Source organism: Ceratotherium simum, chromosome 34 (assembly GCF_057802395.1).
Source record: "Ceratotherium simum simum isolate JZ-2026a chromosome 34, ASM5780239v1, whole genome shotgun sequence".
Classification (NCBI taxonomy): domain Eukaryota; kingdom Metazoa; phylum Chordata; class Mammalia; order Perissodactyla; family Rhinocerotidae; genus Ceratotherium; species Ceratotherium simum.
Window position 1 is genome coordinate 2,706,161 of NC_141933.1, and position 17,653 is coordinate 2,723,813.

The 17,653-nt window shown below is 60.7% G+C and overlaps 1 protein-coding gene across 1 annotated transcript; it reads right to left on the bottom strand.

Annotated features, from left to right (window-relative positions):
- Positions 1 to 1,254: 1,254 nt before the first annotated feature.
- On the bottom strand, positions 1,255 to 16,881 carry TNNT3 (troponin T3, fast skeletal type). The gene is made up of 17 exons (XM_087423073.1): positions 16,865 to 16,881; positions 16,698 to 16,711; positions 16,085 to 16,102; positions 14,565 to 14,582; positions 14,366 to 14,398; positions 13,212 to 13,232; positions 12,967 to 12,981; positions 10,639 to 10,671; positions 9,912 to 9,930; positions 7,197 to 7,242; positions 5,923 to 6,039; positions 5,746 to 5,823; positions 5,343 to 5,456; positions 5,106 to 5,215; positions 4,825 to 4,915; positions 2,991 to 3,031; positions 1,255 to 1,309 (listed from the first exon to the last, which is right to left on the bottom strand). Exons 1-17 carry the CDS (start codon positions 16,879 to 16,881, stop codon positions 1,255 to 1,257), a joined length of 840 nt encoding a protein of 279 aa, XP_087279199.1.
- Between the last annotated feature and the right edge of the window lie 772 nt (positions 16,882 to 17,653).

Below are 17,653 nucleotides of genomic sequence, written 5' to 3' on the forward strand. Positions count from 1 at the left end.
TGCAGGTGCTTGTCCTTGCGTTACTGCAATGAAGCTGATGGAGCACAACCGATGTGTCTACACCTACTGCGTACAGGTCTATTGTGTGGGGTGGGGGTGCATGCATGTGGGGGGCACGTGTGTGCATGTGGGTGGGGGGACGTGTGTGCTTGTGTATTTATGGATGTATGTTGGGGGTGAGCCCACACACACAGGAAGTTGTATTCATGAGGGGCAGGGATATGTGTGTGTGCATTGGGGTGCGCACACATGTGCACGTGCTCTCTGGCGCTCGACTTTGTTGTTGGGGTGCTGGCCCCCCACGGCAGACCGAATGGGGACGCTGCCTGTTTTCCTCTGCTCTGTAGAGCCTTCCTGGAGGGGTGGTTCTGGACTCCGAGAGCTTCCTCCCTGAATACTTTGCTGTGCAAGGCTCTATGTCTTGATCCAATTTTTGTGATTTATATTTTCCATAATTCTATTTGGTCAGGATTTTCAAGTTTATTACACAGTTGGGCACTGTTCTCTCATAATATAGAAAGAACTCTGTGTTCGCTGGCTCTGCTCCTGTCGAGATGGGCCCTTCTGCTTCTCCCCTCTGGAGCGTGAGGCCCTCAAGGAGAGCTCAGGCTGTGTGCACCCCTAGACTCTGCTTCGGCCCCCACATTTCTGGGGGGCATCCATAAAATCTCATGTTGTGCGCCGTGCCCCTCCTCCCAGACCCCCTCCAAAGCAGAGCTCTTCTCCCCACGCCAGCGTCAGAGCTGGTCTGGGCGGCAGCACGTCTCTTGAAGATCAGAGGGGTGTGTGGGCTTGTAGGGTGGAGGACAGAGGGGCTTCTAGGGGTGAAAGTCCGTGGGCAGAAGTGGAAGCCGCTGACAGAGACGCGGTGGGGGTCCTGGGCCCAGTGCCCATGGATGGCACAGTCGGGCCATAGCCAGGTCATCTCCCGCGCTGACCCCTAAGATGAACACCCAGTGTCCCTCGGGCCCCAGAGGTGCAGGGCAACCACCCCGATGCTTCAGCCATCCCACCCTGCCCGGCTCAGCCCCCTCCTCCAGTCCTCCCCCAGGGCCCCCATCCATGAGCCAGGCACACCTGGTGGAGGGGAGTCTGCTAGCTTTATTCACAGACCCCAGGGGATGGGGGCAGCGAGGACAGAGATGAGGGGGATGCTGAGGGGGGGGCCCTCCGCCCTCAGGCCTGGGGTCCAGAAGCCGCCATGTGGGCTGCATGGGCCGAGGGTCTCTGCCCAGAGAGGCCTCCTGCACTGCTTTACTTCCAGCGCCCGCCGACCTTGCCCTTGGCCGGGGCACCAGCCTTCTTGCTGCTGTAAGTGGGAAGCAAATCGGTCTTGAGTGTCAGGACCCCGATAGAGCCCCTGTCCAACCCCTGGCAGACCCCCAGCCCTAAGAGCTCTGCCCACCCACCCGGAAGCCCCCGGCACACATTCCCAGCTCCAGTCCAATCATGGCCACTCACCTGTACTTAGCCTGACTGGGCCTGGGCGGCCTTATGCCGAGGCAGTTAGTGGGGTTAGAGAGGGGCTGACACAGCCAGCCTGGACGCCCTTCCCCTCCCTCCCTTCCCAGCCCGAGGGGCTCTGGGTGCAGGCAGCAGCAGACTGAAGGGACCCGTCTTGGGCAGACCCCTAGCCGCCCGGGAAGCTGTCTCTGCAGATGGCTAACATCTTCGCAGTTACTTCGGCCTGGTGAGAGTTTGTGCCCCCCCAGGTCACAGCCTCCTGGGGTGGCAGAGGCCGGGGCCAGTGGGCATTCTGGTCCTTCACTCCAGGCCGGCAGTCCCCACCTGATGGACTCGGGACCTGGGAGGCCTCTGTCTCATTCTGGAGTCTCGGCCTCTTGGCCACTGATTAGAGCTGGACCTGAGGTGGGGAGGTCACTACCCCAAGGGGCGGTGGTCCTCGGGAGCCTGCCCTGTCTGTCTGAGGCCCTTTGCATGCCAGTGGGCCAGGAGGGAACTGGGTGCCGGGTTAGGGAGAGGTGGCAGGGAGGACCAGAGCGTGTGAGCCCCGGAGATCGGCCCCTTTTGGACAACTTCTGGCTGGAGAAGGCCATACGGTTCCAAGGCTGGCTTCCGTAGAAGACCTCGTGCTGGCGGCCATTTGCGTGGCCGTGTCCTTCTTCAGGAGCCAGCCTGAGGACCCTGACATGCATGCACATGCACATACCCGCATGCACAAGCACACACTCGCACACACGCACACCTTGCCGAATGGCCCACTCTCAAAGGGGCCTGCAGCACCCCCGGCCCTGCACAGCAGAGCCCAGGGGGGAGGGGGCTTCACCCCCACCAGCGCCCCCCAAGGGAGGAGGAGCCTGGGAGCAGCAAGGAGGCAGAGGCCAGTAGAAAAGGGAGAAAAATCCCATTAAACTCCCCAACTGCAAGCGGTCCTGGGGACCCTGTGCTCCTTGGAGTGTGGGCTGGCTCAGCAACCGGCCACGCTGGCAGACAAATCCCAGGGCGGGTGGAGCCGGGCCCACCCTTGGGGCAGCCGAGGCACAGGCTGCTCCACGCCTTTCCCAGCAGCTGCTGCCATGGGTCCCTCGGACCCCGGGGGGTAATCTTACAGACACAGGGATCATCACCCCGAGGAGCCAGTGATTCTGGCCAGGGTCGCAGAGGGGCTGGTGACAAAGCCCAGGCCTCCTGATTCCCTGTCCCAGATCAGCTTTGTGGTGACACACTGCTGGAGGTCCAGGAGCCCAGTCTGGCTTTGCCAGGCCTCTCTGAAGGCCGCCCAGAACCACCCACACCCTGGGGCCTCCTGCTGGGCCTCCCCCCAATCTGCCGTCCTCCTGGGCTCTGGCGTGGGGGGAGAAAGGAGTCTGCAGGGCTCGGGGCACAGGGCCCAACATGCTGGCTGGAGTGGCTGGCCCATTAGTCTTGTTACTGCTCTTCTGAGGGCCGGCCACCACTGGGACTGGCTAGAATTGCCAGGTCCGGGGCCATGTGCCCGGCGCAGAGTGGGGGCGAGCAGGGCTACTCACTGCTTCTGGGCCTGGTCGATGCGACTCCTGAGGTTGATGATCTGTAAACGACACAGACGGCTTACCGCGACGGGTCTGCGCAGGGCCGGGTGGGGCACGGGCTGGCTCGCCCTTCACCGTAGGCTCCTCCGGCGGCCCTCGCAGGCCCCAGTGCCACGCCAGGGCCACTCACTCCCTTACTGTGTCCTGGCTCCTCTGGTGGGAGGACACCGTCCCTTTTGGCTCATGACTCTGACTTACTCTTGGTGGCCTGCACTGGAGACCTGGGCCATGACACACAGCAGCTCCAGAGCCGGCCACTTACCTTCCAGCCCGCAGCAGGATGTGGGCAGGGGGCACGGGGCGGGAGGTGAGGCTGGCAAACAGAGCCCCTGACTCTCTGATGGCCACTGAGCTCAGAGCTATGCGACCTCTTGCTCCTCGGCCCACCTGCTCCCTCCTCCTGACTGCCTGGTGAGGGGAGACGCTCGGGGAAGGCAAGGCCCTTCCCCACCTGCCCACAAGGATGGCAGGTTGGCCTCCGGAGCTGCAGGGCTGCAGGCAGGAGGGAGGCGGTGGGAGGCCCCTGTCATGTCCGTGCCCGCTGCTGCTGACATCCTCGACGGCCCAGGTTTTTGCCATGCGAGAGGCTCACCGTGCATCGCACCCCACGAGCCTGGCCAGGGCTGCCCCTGGCTACTTACAACTTGGCTAGCATCTCCACTCTGGCCCGCATGTTCATGATCTAGAGAGACCAAGACGGTTATGGGGCCGGGCTGTGCACGGGTGTGTCAGGAGACAGTGGGCCCCTGCCTCAGCTCTGTGGACATGAGTGGGGCCAGTCTGGGCTCTGCGTGGGTGAAGCCCATTTCTGCAGGCCAGCCCTCCCAGGCGAGCATCGAGAGAGTAGCAGTGGCCCCACGCCTGGACCCTACTGGCCTGCAGGGATGCATGTGCTCCGGGGAGCAGCCCTGGAAGGGGTATGATGGTCTTCTTTCTGTTAGAGATGAGGAAACTGAGGCATGGAGGGACCAGGCGACCTGACTAAGGGCATAGGGCTCCTGAAAAGGAGCCAGGATTCCCCCAGGTGTGGGTACTGGTCACCCGGCACCCTCTGTCTCGGTGGCTGGCAGGGACGGCCGTGGGAGAGGCCCTGCGAGTGTGAGCTGTCTTCCCCCGGGGACGCTGGAGGAGAGTGAGGGGTGGGAACCGTGCCTTTGATGGAGAGGCTGGACGTGTCTGCATTTGCATGGAGCAGGTTGGTCACCAGGGCTGGCACCCCATGTGGGCCCTGAGGGGACAGGATCTGCACAGGCTGCTGTTTGGAGTTGTGAGTCCCTCTCAGGCAACTCCAGGTGGCACAGTCGCAGACCTGGAGGAGCCCAGCCCCTTTGCCAGCTGCTGGGTGTGAGTGAGGAGGTGAGGCCCAGGGACCCAGGTGTGGGCCCCCAGGGGCTCCAGGGAAGCAGATGTCTTGGGCTGGGATGGCCGGGACGTGGATTTGCAGAGAAGGCTGTGAGGGGAGGACACCTGAGGGCCAGAGGAGCTTAGTGCCACCTGGGGTGAGCTCGTGACACTGGGGACTTTCTACAAACCTCAGGCGATTCAGAAACTGGACCCCACAGCCACTCCAACCTGCTGCTCCCTCTTGCCGGCCCCCAGAGCAGGGGGCTGATGGCTCGGGGGCAGAGGCCGGCCCGGAGGTCCCCAGCAGGAACGTGGCCTCAGCTGGGGGTCGGTGGGGACAGCCTGCGTGGGCTTCCTAGTAGGGGCCAGGTCCGTGGGACTCGGGGAGGCGGCTGCCCCAGCGGGTGGGTGAGCCGTGGGGCCCAAGGCTGGAGGGGTCTCCACTCACATCATATTTCTGGCGCTTTAGTTTCTCCCCATACTCGAACTTGTCGGTCTCCAGCTGGTACAGAGTCTCCCAGAGCTCCTTGGCCTTGTCCCTGGGAAGGTGGCAAAGATGAGCCATGGCCAGATAAGCCCTGGATGGCAGGGCCCAGGCCACCCGCTACACGCTCTGCTCCTCCAGCCACCACTGAGACCCGTGAGGCTGGCGGATCCAAGAAGGCTCTGGCAGTGCCGTTGGGCCACCCCACTGCCACCCCCTCCTCCAGCGCTGATGCCCTCCCTCACCTCAGCTTGTCGTCGCCGAGATGGTCGATGTTGAGTGGCTTGCGTCTCTCAGCCAGAATCTTCTTCTTCATCTCCCGGGCTGTCTGCTTCTTGCCTCTCTTCTGGTCAGCCTGAGGGGACACAGCAGAGGGGCCTGGCCTCAGGAGGGAGCCATTGCACCGTCCAGCCTGAAGGCGGGTGGCTGGGGGTGCCGACAGAGGCCAGGCTGCCCCCTGGGCTCTGAGCACCTGCACGCACCTTGGCCAGGTAGCTGCTGTAGTTGGCGCCCATGGAGGACAGAGCCTTCTTCTTCTTCAAGTCATCCTCAGCTCTCCTCTTAGCCTCCTCCTCCTCCCTCCGAGCTTTCTCCTCCTGTGGAGACCCCATCCCCAAGACTTCAGGGATGGGCCAGGGCTGCCCTCTGTGGGCAGGCTTCAAGGACCTGCCCTGGGCTCGGAACTTTCCGGAAGCCCTGGGTCCTGGTCAGGGTCTGCCCTCTTGCAGGGGTTCTGTGGGGCATGGGGAACTTAGTCAGTGGCTCTGGTCACTGGCTAATGTTGGGGGGAAGCTCAGGAGAAGGAAGGTCAGAGACCCTGGCATTTCTCTGGGCCCGTGGTCATCGGCTCAGGGTCCAGAGTGGGGAAGGGGCGCCCGGCCTCACCGCCAGTCTGTTCTGACGCTCCCTCTCCTTCTCGGCCCGGATCCTCTGCTGTTCAGCTCTCTCCGCACGGCGCTTCTCCTGTGGCCAGAGAAGCGGGTCAGCCCAGCCTTGCCAACACCGGCCCCCCCTGAGAGCGACCACCGGCCCCTACTCCCTCCCAGAACTGCCGGGACTCACGATTCTCTCCTTGAGGGCGACCAGCTCCTCTTCCTCCTTTTTCCGGGCTTCAAAGTGGCTGTCGATGAGAGCCTGCAGCTCCAAGAGGTCTTTGTTCTGGCGCTTCTTCTGGATGTCCTGTGGGCGGGGGAGCCGTCAGTTCCCTCTCCTCCTCTTGCACCTCGGCCCTGCCTGGCCCACCTCGTGGCAGCCAGCTCCTTCCTGCGCTCTGGCAGAGAGGCCCTGACTCTTCAGGCCACCATGAAAGCCGAGAGTGGCAGGTACATTTTGTCCTCGCCATGTCCCCATGGCCACTGTCCTTCTGGGGGCCCAGAGGCTGCCTGATCCCTGAGCCACAGGACAGGAACAGTGCCCCCCCTCAACCCTGTGGGTGAGTCCAGGCCCTGCTCAGCTTTGAGGTCATCAGTACCCCTGGGATGCACTAGCTCTGACTTGGCCCTGTCATCTCCTCAGAGATGCCCTACATGGGCCAGGCAGACAGGAAACTGGTGAGCGAGATAATTTGTTGGATACACAGATGGATGGGTGGGTAGATGGATAGATGGATGGGTGGCTGGATAAAAGGATAGATAATGAGAAGGATGGATGGGTGGATGGAAGGATGAGTGGGCAGATGGATGGTTGGTGATGGATGGATGAATGAGTGGGTGGAGGGACAGACAGAGGAAGGGAAATATGATGGATGGAGGAAAGAATGGATGTGTGGATGGGTAGGTGAGTGGGTGGATAGATGAATGGATGGATGGAGAGTGGATGGATATGTGGATAGGAGAGTGAGTGGGTGGATAGATCGATGGAAGGATGAATGAATGGATGGATGGATGATATGGGTGGATGGAGGACAGGACAGATGGGTGGATGCATGGATGTGTGGATAAGAGGATGGATGGGTGAGTGGGTGAGTTAGATGGGTAGGTGGATGGAAGGATGGATGGAGAGATGGAGTGGGTGGGTGAGTGGATGGATGGATGGGGAGATGGATGTGTGGGTGGATGGATGATGAATGGGTGCAGAAATGGATAGATGGATGAGTGCATGAACTGGTGACTAAATGAATGGAAAGATGATGGATAGAAGGATGGATGTGGGGAGGAAGGAAGAGAGATGTTTATTACTGGAGGAATTTCCTCTGGTCTAAGAATGAATTAAAGGAAAATTGTCTGGAACCAGGAAGCCCTAGCTCTGGCTGCTTGAGAGGAGATGACCTTCTTAGGCCTGGAGCCTGAAGGTTGGGGGTTGGAAGGCAACTATGTTGGTGGGTCCCATAAACTTACATCAAAGTCTACTTTCTCCCCTTCCGGGATCTTAGGAGCGGTGAGTCTGAAAAAGAGAGAGAGGCTCATGAGCAGGGATAAGTGGAGGCCCCACCAGGAGAGTTGGCCTGACCCAACTTGGCCTGGCCCCAGGCTGGCCCTCCCGCCCTCTCACCCTGGCACCTGGCTCAGGACACATTGCCCGGCCTTTGTTCCTATCTGATGTATAACCCACTCTCCCCAGAGGGGCTTGACCCCTTTGAGACGGTTTCAACCTCTTTGTGTCCCTCTGTTTTGCCGACTTCTGGACATTGCAAGGGCTGTTTCACCCCATCTGTCCAGGAAGGGCACCGTCGGTTTCTTTCTCAAGCAAATAAGCAACTGCAGCTAGGTGAGACCAGAAGGCAGGGTGGTCACCGCAGACCCTCCTGGGGGGCATTGACCCTTTGCGTTTCTCTGGCCCCTCTTTAGCCTTTCTTTCTGGGGACCCAAAGGAAGGAGGAGGCTGGGCAGAAAGCAGTTTGAAGAAGAAACGTGGTGTCCCCCCCGAATCCAGCTGTAACCAGCCATCAGTCCTGAGCCCTCCCCCCCAATACATTCCAGATGGAGCCAGGAGTGAAAACAACAACAACAGTTTTTTAAAACAAGCCCGAAAAGAGAGCGGGACTGAATATCAATCAAAATGCTGGAGCAGGGAAGGATTTTCTAAGCTCTGAGGGTCCCGCGAAGGGAAAGATGGCCAGATGACTCCACGCAAATGAAAAACTTATGTATGTGAAGAAAGGCAAAAATTGAAAGGGGGGGAGAAAACCCCGACTAGAAAAATATTTTCAGCAAATACAGAGAAGACTTATATCCTTATGCAAACCGGTGATTAAGAAAACAGAGAGACTCCTCCGTGAGATAAATGGGCAGAGGGCATAAGCTACCAATTCTCCAAGAAGAAAGAGGAGCGGTTCACACACGCACAGGAAGCTTCCCCTGGAGTAATCGGAGGAATGCAAAGGAAAACAGCCCTAAGAGGCCTTTTCCCATCCATCAGTGGCTGCGATGTGAAAGCCGGTCGCTGTCCGCGGGTAGAGCGGGTGTGGGGCGCGGACCAGCTCACGTCCACGTAGGAGACCGCGCTGGCAGGGCCTGCGCGGAGAGCAATTTGGCAGTGGATGTCAAAAGCCTTCAGAACGTTCATACTCTTTGACCCAGTAATTCCAGTTCTGGGAATGTGGCCTAGGGAAATAACCCCAAAGACAGAAAATGCTTTCCACCCAGCGTTATTTATGATAGTAAAATATTGAGGCAAGCCTTAACGTCCTGCACCAGAGGAATGGTTAGGAAAATGATGGTTTGTCAATGGATGGAATATTATGTGGCCATTCAAAATATTTAAGAAGACTATGTAAAAACATGGAAAAATACTTACGAATAGTGCTAAATTTTAAAAAAGCAGAATTCAAGGTTGTATAGACAGTATGATGTTTGAAAAACAGCTCGGAGCTTAAATCTGTTTTTCCGAGCCCGATGCATGGAAAATGAGTAGGAAGAAATGAGCCTTTTTATTTCTTTCTCCTCCTCCCCACAGTCTGCCTGGCTTGGGGGGAGAGTTATAGATGATTTTTTTTCTTTATTGGACTTTTACATATTTTCCAAATTTTCTTTAATGAGGTGTTTTATTTTCACAACAAAAACACAAACTTTTTTTTTTTAACTAGAAAATATCTTGTGCTGGGGTAGCTTTATTTAAAATTGCCTAAATATAAAGTAAACGGATGGAAGTATGCTGGCTGCACCCTTCCACGTTTTCAGGCTCCCTTGGAGAAGCCGGAACAGCTCCCGGAGCGGGAGCGAGGGCTGGGCGAGCGCTCGCACGCACAAGCATTCCAGCCCGCGCAGAGCAAGGCGCAGGTGAGAACACTCAGAGGGATGAGCGGTGAATCACAGGCAGGGGCTTGTGTGTACTTATCAAAAATAGAAAAGTCGGAATACCTGGATTAAAAAAAAAAATCTCTGAAATGCTCACAAGTAGGTAAAATGAGAGAAAGATCTTCCTCACAAGGATGCTGGTTCCCCAGAGGGGCTCTGAGGCCCTGGAGCAGTGAAAGGTGTGGATGGTGGATGTTGTTCTGGTGGTGTTCTGAAGTGGATTCTGCCTCCCGCCCACACCACTTTCACGCCTGTTTCATGTGGAGGGCCCTGGGAGACTCCCAGAGCACAGCTGGGCCTGGCGGGGGCCAGAGAGGGCAAGAGGGAGCTCTGTGGTGCCTCCCTCTCTCTGCCATGTCTCCCCAGCTCCCTGTACCCCTTCCTTCCTTGGCTTGTAGCCTCCTCCTGCAGGAAGTCCTCCTTGCCTACACTGGATAACCTGGGGCAGAACCACACCCAACGGGACCTCCAGAGTCCAGCTCTGCCCCTCCTTGTGTGGGAAGGCACTGGCTGCCCCCAGTAATCTCATTCTCCTACTGTGCCCTCATCAGGTATCTAGAACTTCAAAAACCAAAATGGGGAGCAAAGAAGCGGCCAATTTCTCCAGAGCCTGGGTCCCAGGTCATCTCCCACTGAGCCCAAATGCATGTCTTCCTATGGGGACACCCAGTCTCAGCCCTTTGGGATGTCGGTTCCCCAGGTGACCTTGGTCCCCATCCAACCTGTGTACCGTGGCTTTTCCTCCAGGGTCTCCTCACAGCCCGGTGCCCACCACAGCCCACCCCGGCATCCAGCCTGCCCCGGTCCCACACTCACTTGGGTCTCGGCTTCTCCTCTGGTCACCACAGCGCCAACATGGGGAGGGGGAGAGAAACAGGTGAAACTGGGTGCCCACTCCTGCTGATGTGTCCCTGGGGGCCACCCAGCTGGGGGCTTCCTGGGCTCCAGCCAGTAGGGCCACCCTCCTCTCCAGCCGAGCCCACCACCCCCCCACCCGACCCTGCAGGGACCAGAGGGTCTTGTCCCCACTCAGGGCCTGAGGAAGTCCCTGTGGAGTCCGAGGAGGAGAGCTTGGGGTGTGGGGACCAGGCCACTGGGAGGGAGAAGGGGTGAAGGGAAGGAGGAAGGAAGGGTGAACTATGCTTCCTCAGGGGACAGGGAAGGTGAGAGAGAGAGAGAGGTGGGAGAGGATGGAGAGAGCCGAGGGAGGGAGGCAGAGGGTCTGATGGGGGGAGTGGAGGAAGCATCCCCTGCCGGGCTCCTGGTCTGCTGGCCGCCCCCACTGACTGCCCTCTCTCTGTGCCGGCAGAAGCTTGGAGCAGGACGGGCCTGTGAGGCCCCAGAAGCGCACACCGCCGCCACTGCCGTGCGAAGCAGCGAGGCCTGGCCCTCAGAGGCCCTGGTGCCAGGAGAGGAGGAGGAGGACAGACAGACGGACAGGCGGGCTGAGGGAGAGGGATGGAGAGGCAGCAAGGCAGACACCGGGCGGGCGGGTCCTGTCCACCTCAGGGTCACTGCGGCTGGGGGACCTGCGGGCCCTTACCTTCCTCATCCTCCCGCTCTTCCTCTGCGGCGTCTTCGGGGCATAAGCGCACATGCAAGACAAAAGCCGGCGAGGCTGCGGGCAACGTGCGGGCGCGAGCGGGGGCGCAGGCATGGGGCCGCAGGGGCAGTGCCTGGGGCCCCCTCCCCTGGGCGCGCGTAGGCCTGGACCCCGTTAGTGCCCCAAGCTGGAGGCCGGAGAATTGCTGTCTGAGGAGGGGCTGGAGGAGCTGGTGCAGCCTCGCTGTGGGCAGGAGGGCCTGGGGGATGCCCACCCCACCTGGGAGGCCTGGAGGTGAGTGGAGGGACCTCAGCCAGCCGGTGGGTACTGGCGGCTGGCTTCTTAGAGTCTTTCCACTGGGGACTGCCAGGGCCCACCTGGAAAGCCGAGACCCTTCCCAGCATTGGAGCCTTGGAACTGGAGGTAGGCGAGGGAGCCCTCAGGCCGAGCCCCCCGCAGTGCTCCATGGAGCCTAGGCTGGATCACCCCTGGGTGGTGGAGGGGGGGACTCTTGACCTTTCTATAGAGCCTGCCCTCTGACAATTAAGAAGTTTCTCTTTCAGAGGCTGGATGGGCCCCCTCCCACCTTTGCCTCCGCCACCTCTGGGGCCTGCCTTGTGGCAGGTGGCCCATGGTCCAGGCTGGAGTCTCCAGACCCGAGACCAGGCCCCGACCTGCGCGAGATGACCTGGCCGCCCTCATGCGGGGGCTGCTTTCTTGCACCGTCTTACCCCCCAGGCCCTGGGGCCGTACTGGCTGGCCTGGACACAGCCTGGGGTCTGCAGCTGGTCTTGCGGGGCCTTACCCTCCTGTCCCGCAGTCCCTGCTCTGGGTCCTTTGATGACGATGCCAACGCCGTCCACATGTGTGGCCCTCAGCCTCTTTGAACCCAAGGGCTACCCAAGGCTGGGGAAATGTCTTCGATGGCCAGGCCCTGGCCGGGGGGCGGGGTTCCGGCCTCGCATTCTCCCCTGCATCCTCTCAGCTTTAGATCCCTCGGTTGCTTAGGAACCCATCACCTCCCGCAGACAGCACCCCCCAGCACTGCTCAACTCCGCGGGTGGGCCCGAGGTCGCACTCTCCCCACGCCCTGGGGTGGGAGCAGTGAGCTTCAGGGACGATGGGGCACTTTGGGGGCAGGAACCTGGCCCAGGGGCAGAAGGAAAGGGTTGGGGGCATAAAAGGAGCTGCTGAGGTGACCTGGCCTTCTTCAGGGGCCTTGTGGGATGAGCATCTGGTGGGGCCACGGGGTCAGGGAGAGCGGAGGGTGAGGGGAAGGCCGAGAGCTGGAGGGGAGTGGGGCCATGCAGCAAAGCCCCCCAGGCAGCCGGCTAGTGGGGGGCGGCCTCGAGTTCCCCACCCCCTGTCTTTCTGTTGGCTGGCCTCAGGGCTGGTTCCAGGGTGACCTGGTGACCTTGTAGCCCCTCCAGACCTGTTCCCTGGATGCCTGCTGCCTGTGCAGCCCAGCATCCACTGCCCAACCCTTGGTCCAGCACGTCTCTCCTCTTACAGAGGCTTCTCCGAGCCAGGGAGGGGGAGACAGCTTCGGGGTCAGCTCAGGGTCCAGGCCCAGCCGCGAGGCCCCCCCTGCAGCCCCACCGAGGCGTCATGTGCGTGGAGGGGCTGAGAGAGCTCCCCACTTGGGCCCCTGACTTGAACCTGGTTCCCTCACCTCCACCCCGGGGGCGGCCGGCCCTGCTGTGGGGAGGTCAGGCCCACCCAGGGGGCCTCCTCACGACCGGGTGTGCCTGGCTCTGGCCCAGGCGATGGGTGGGATGCTGGGACCTGACTGATTGCTCGCTTGCACGCAAGGCCCCTGGCTGCTCTGGGTCCCTGCCGTCCCCATCTCGGGCCTCAGCCTGACTTTCTGCTTCACCCCCCTTGTCCCTCCACCCTCCCTTCAGCCTCACTCCCCCTTACTTCCCCTCTCTGGCTTGCTATCTGGGGCAGGGCAGCTGCCTCTCCTCCTCTGCTCTTCTCTACCCCACCCTGGTGGATCCAGAGGGTCCCCGTCGACCTCAGCACCTCTCAGGCCCTACAGTAGGCTCTGTACTCGGCCTTGGGGCCCTCACCCCCGCCTTCCTGCTGGTGGCCCAGGAAGAGCCTCATCCCCCCACCACTGAATGCTCTCTGTCAGGGGGGCCAGGAGGAAGCCTGCACCCCATCAGCCAGTCCTGCTTGAGCCAACACTCTAGGTCTAACCTGTCGCCACAGGTCCCCAGCCCATAGAAATGGAGGCAAGAGTCACTCAGGGAGGGGGAGAGGGAGGAAGAGAGGACAGGAGAAGGAGGCAGGGGGGCTCTGGCCTTGGGGTGGGTGCCAGCATACCTTCTTGGACTTCCTCTGCAGAAGCAGCACCGAGGTGGAGAGAGGGGAGAGAGAGGACGGGTGTGAGTCTCAGAGCCGAGACGGAGGGCAGGGGTGGGAGGGGGCAGGGCAGCAGGCCCAGCAGAACCACACGGTCAGTCGGTTACACAGCCCTCTTTTTCCGTGTTGGCCAGGGCTCCTGCTCACACCCTCACACGGCCACGTGTGCACATGCGCCCACACGGGACTGAAGTCATGGCACATACCTGGTACATGAACTTCATGGACTAAGGATGGCCATGGAACAAGAGGCAATACCACGGGTCAGAGGTCAAAGGAGAAAGGATCCGAGGTTAATGGAAACAGCCAGGTCACCACTCAGGAGGGTCAGTGGCCGAGGCCGAGGGGTGAGGCATGTGCGGGAAGCGAGCAAGACATGGTCAGTGTTGGCCTGGGGCACTGTCACCCCCCAATCCTGTCCCTGCCTCGCAGACGGGGAAACTGAGGCTCAAGGGTAGAGCTTGCTTTTGTGGTGACATCACTGCTCTGGTCATGGGGACATCGGGGTCCATGCCTTACTTGCCACCTCCCCTGTTCCTGCCTGTCCTCCGGCCCCCGGAAGGACTTCCATGCAGGGGCTTATGGCCTCTTGCCAGGACCTGGAGGCCCACGCACAGGGCCGCGGCCTGGTGGAATGGCACCAGAGGCCCAAATGGACAGGGCCTGTAGCAGAGGGAAGCACGCCCAGAGGACCCCCCACTTCCTACACCCTGAGAACAGGGCACCCACCCCGCTTTGGGTCTTTTCCAGCCTTCGAGGGAGTGTGGACAATGGGGGTCAGCCCTCAGTGGCTCTGTGCACTGACCCGAGCATGGGCCTCACCCCTCTGCCATCGGCCACCTGGATCCCACCATGGGAGCAGGTTCGAGGGGTGGCCAGGGAGTGCCCAGGGCCTCTGCTGGGGGCTGATGGGCCCAGGCTCGGGGTGCAGGCTGCGGGGGCTCTTCCTCCACCGCCTTGTGTTCACCCCAGGCTTGGCCCGGGGCCCTGACCCGACCGAGGGGTCAGATGGCACCACGGGCTCTCAGTGGCTCACCCTGGGGTAGAGGGCTAGTCTCAGGCATGGAGAGGCTGGGCCACGTCACACATCTGCTCCAGCAGCACCCCCCACAGACCTATTCTCCTGCAGGGGGATGACCTCCACCTGCGGCCCAGCCCATGTCGGGGGAGTGCCCAGCCCTCCGGGGCCCCCTGCTCTGGTGAAGCATTGGCCATGGTTAGTGGGTTATGTTGGGGCCACATGTGGCGGTCCTTTGGCTGGCTGGTGCCTCGCTGCCTCCCCGCGCTCTTCCCCACCCCTGCTCAGGCTCCAGCCAGGCCTGGGCCCCACATGGGGACCAGAAGTCCTATGTCCTCATACCTTCTTCATGGACTTCTGCAGGCGGAGGGGCGACTGGTGTGTGGGTGGCAGGGAGGAGAGAGGAGAGAGTTAGGCCAGGAGCACACTGCACATCCTTAGAGGGGATGGGGGCACTCTGGGGTCACTGTGAGGGTGAAGGTCAGTGGGGGCAGAAGGGCTGGAGGGTGGTTCTGGGGCCGGGGTCCTGGACCCCACTCACCTTCCTCCTGGGCCTCTTCTGTGGTGGGAGCAGCAGGGAGTGGGAGGGAGAGAGGGAACAAGGAGAGTGGTTAGTGGGGTTCCCTGGGGTGGCAGGGAAAGCAGGCTGACCTCTCGGGAGAAAGTGCAGCGGGGGCTTCAGGCTGGGCCAGGGAGAAGCTCAGTCCTGCATTGCTGGCTGGCAGCGGCCCACCGCCCCTTCCCCAAGTGGCGAGCCTGGGGGACCTCGGGCCTCGGCCCCACCTCTGCAAACCAACTCCTCCCAGGCCCTGGGGGACTCTGAGCCCCTTGGCTCCCCACCAAAGCCTAGACCCAGGTCGGCCTCGGGACCATGCCACCTGCCCCCTACACTGTGCTATCTGCATGGAGGGTCTAGCTAAGTCTTGCTTGGCGGTTGACAGAAGTGAGGACAGGGGACAAAATCCATGTGTCACAAGAAAACCCCAAGAAGAGTGTCTGCAGGGACCGGGCAGCTCTGACACCATGAGGGTCTTGGAGGAAATGGAGGCAGGGGACCCTGCCCGCCCGCCCGTCGCCTTCCCCAGGGAAGGGGTGGCTCCCCAGGACCTCTGTTCCTGCTCAGAAAGGAGTCTCTCCACCTTTGCAGTAGAAAAAGAACTGTTTTGCTCACGTTGTTAGGGTAGCAAGTGTTTTCAAAATATTTTCAAAACATAGCACCCAGAACGCCCCACAGGAGAGCCCTGCCCGGGGAGGCTGCGGGAAACCGTTCCCACAGTTGAGTGGGAGCCAGGGCTCTTGGATGCGCTCCGACGAGAACCCCTCTGCTCACGGCAGCCAGGTGCAGCGACTCCGCCTGCCTCCATGCCTGCCCAGGCACCACCCGGGGGTCCCCACGGACGCCAGGCGGGAGTGAGGGAGGGGTCTCCACGTGACCCCTGAAGGTTACCGTGCCAGGAAGGGCAGGGGGGACCGAGGGATGCTGAGAGGTGCTGAGAGAGACAGAGAGATGACAGAGATAGAGACAGAGAGATGATAGAGATAGAGATAAAGACAAAGATACAGAGACAGAGACAAAGAGACACAGAGACAAAGCGAGAGAGAGACAGAGAGATAGGGAGAGAGAAACAGAGAGACAAGGAGAGACACAGAGAGATAGACAGAGAGAGAAAGACAGGGAGAGACAGAGAGAGAGAGAGACAGGGAGAGAGAGAGAGACGGGCAGGGCCTGCACAACCAGGCCCTTGATATTAATGAGGGTGAGGGTCTTAACGACCAATCCCAGCCAACTTCACACACCACGGATACGATGAGGATGAAGGATTAATGAAGGATGATGAGTGTAATGGAAATGAGTGATTATCATGGTAATCGATTAACGTATATTAATCGATTAAAGAGAAGTTAGCAGTGATGACGACGGTGGAGGTTAATTGACGAGATCACAGAGGCCCTGAGAGGCCCCATGGGGGTGAGGCTGAGAGCATGGAGCAGGAGAAGGGGGTGAGTTAAGAGGGGAGGTCCGGGTGGGGGCAAGGACACTTCAGGGGCTGCCAGAGTTACCTTCCTCCTCGTACTGCTCTGCAAGGGGAGGGAACAAAGGAGAGGAACATGTTAGCAGCCACCTCCAGAGCCAACCTGGAAGGGGAGGAGGACCAGGGCCAGCAGGCCCATCCCCAAACAGTCCAAGATGGGGACCAGGGGTCCCCGGGCCCGAAGGAGGCTGCCGGGTGCTGGGAGAGGAAGAGGCTCTGGCGATGATAGCTGCCTGGGGGAGGGTTCGGGGCCCCAGACGCCCAAGTCCTACCAAGGGGAGCACGGCAGAGAGTGGCCAGGACCAGGAGACCCCCCCAACCCTATGGCTCCCCCAGGACCACACTGCCCCAGACAGCTCGGCAGCGCAAGCTGGGCAGGGTCCAGGGAGGTCTGGATGGGACCACGTCTCAGGGACGTGGTCTTTGAGGGACATGGGGCCCGAGCTGCAGGGGCAGGAGTGGGGAGCCCTTTTGCAGAGGGCAGTCACTCTGATGCCCACCACTGAACGTGGAAAATCAAGGGCTTCTGGCCAGGGGCTCCCAAGGAGAGCCGTGCTGTTCATGATCGGACGACCCTTCCCCACGTGTGCATTCTCTGTCTAGAGGTGCATGCAAGGGGAGAAAACAGCACTGACACTTACCCTCCACGTGTTCACTGTAGGGGAGAGAGAGAGAGAGAGGGGAGGGAAACGTGAGGGGGGCTTTCCCCGTTGGGTTTCTAGCAAACACCAGCAGGTCCTCTAGCCTCTAGACACGGCGAGGTCCGGGGATCCCAAGGCAGGGTGGGGGCGGCTAGACTGGTACTCACACTTCCTCGTCCGACATGGTGGGTGGGCTGTTTCTGTGGGGTGGGGGGAGACCGAGACAGGAGTTAGGAGTGTTGCCTTTGTCCGGAAGTGCTGGCATTGAGGGGGTGGGCTTTCAGAGCTGGGGGTATGAAGGGACATCACGAACAGGGGTCGAGGGCCAACTCTCTGGCCTTGGGCGGGCCCACTCCTGCACTTGGGGCCTCCTCTGAGGCCCCAGGCCCCCCCAGCCCTCCTGGCCCCAGCCTCGGATCCCACCCGCCCCCCTTCCTGGCCTGGCTCCAGCCTGGAGCTTGGAATCCTGGAGCTGGATGGGATGTTGGAAGCGTGGCGTCCACCCCCACCCAGGGCAGACATCCTCGCTGTAGGATCCCTGAGGAGGGTCATCCAGAATGCACGGTGCTGGTCCAGGCCGGGAGGCCCATCCAGGCTGCTCTGGACAGTGGAGCCGTCCTGCTGATGTTAACTCAAACTTGCCTCCTGGTGGTCTCTGCCCTTGGGTCTGCAGGGCACTCCCTGGGAGCCCCAAGATTATAGAGCCCAGCTCCCCCAGATAAGCACACTGGACCTTCCCTTGTTTTCCTGTCCCACCATCCCCACGAGAGCCCCTCCTCCTGGTGTGAGCCCAAAGCTCCCTTCCCCGACTGATGGTTCCTGCGAGGACCCCATGTTCTCTTCTGGGGGTGCCCCAGGGTCCCCTGAGTGTCCCTCCGCAGACCCCTCTTCCAAAATCACAAGACTGCGTGAACCGTTCTATCTCCTTGTCTCCCCCTTACCCCACCAGACAGCAG

Excerpts from the sequence above, each read along its gene's own strand:
- TNNT3 (XM_087423073.1), bottom strand. Across the intron at positions 5,824-5,922 it reads TCGCCCTCAAGGAGAGAATC|GAGAAGCGCCGTGCGGAGAG; the intron begins GTGAGTCCCGGC and ends CTCTGGCCACAG. Across the intron at positions 5,457-5,745 it reads AGCGTCAGAACAGACTGGCG|GAGGAGAAAGCTCGGAGGGA; the intron begins GTGAGGCCGGGC and ends GGGTCTCCACAG.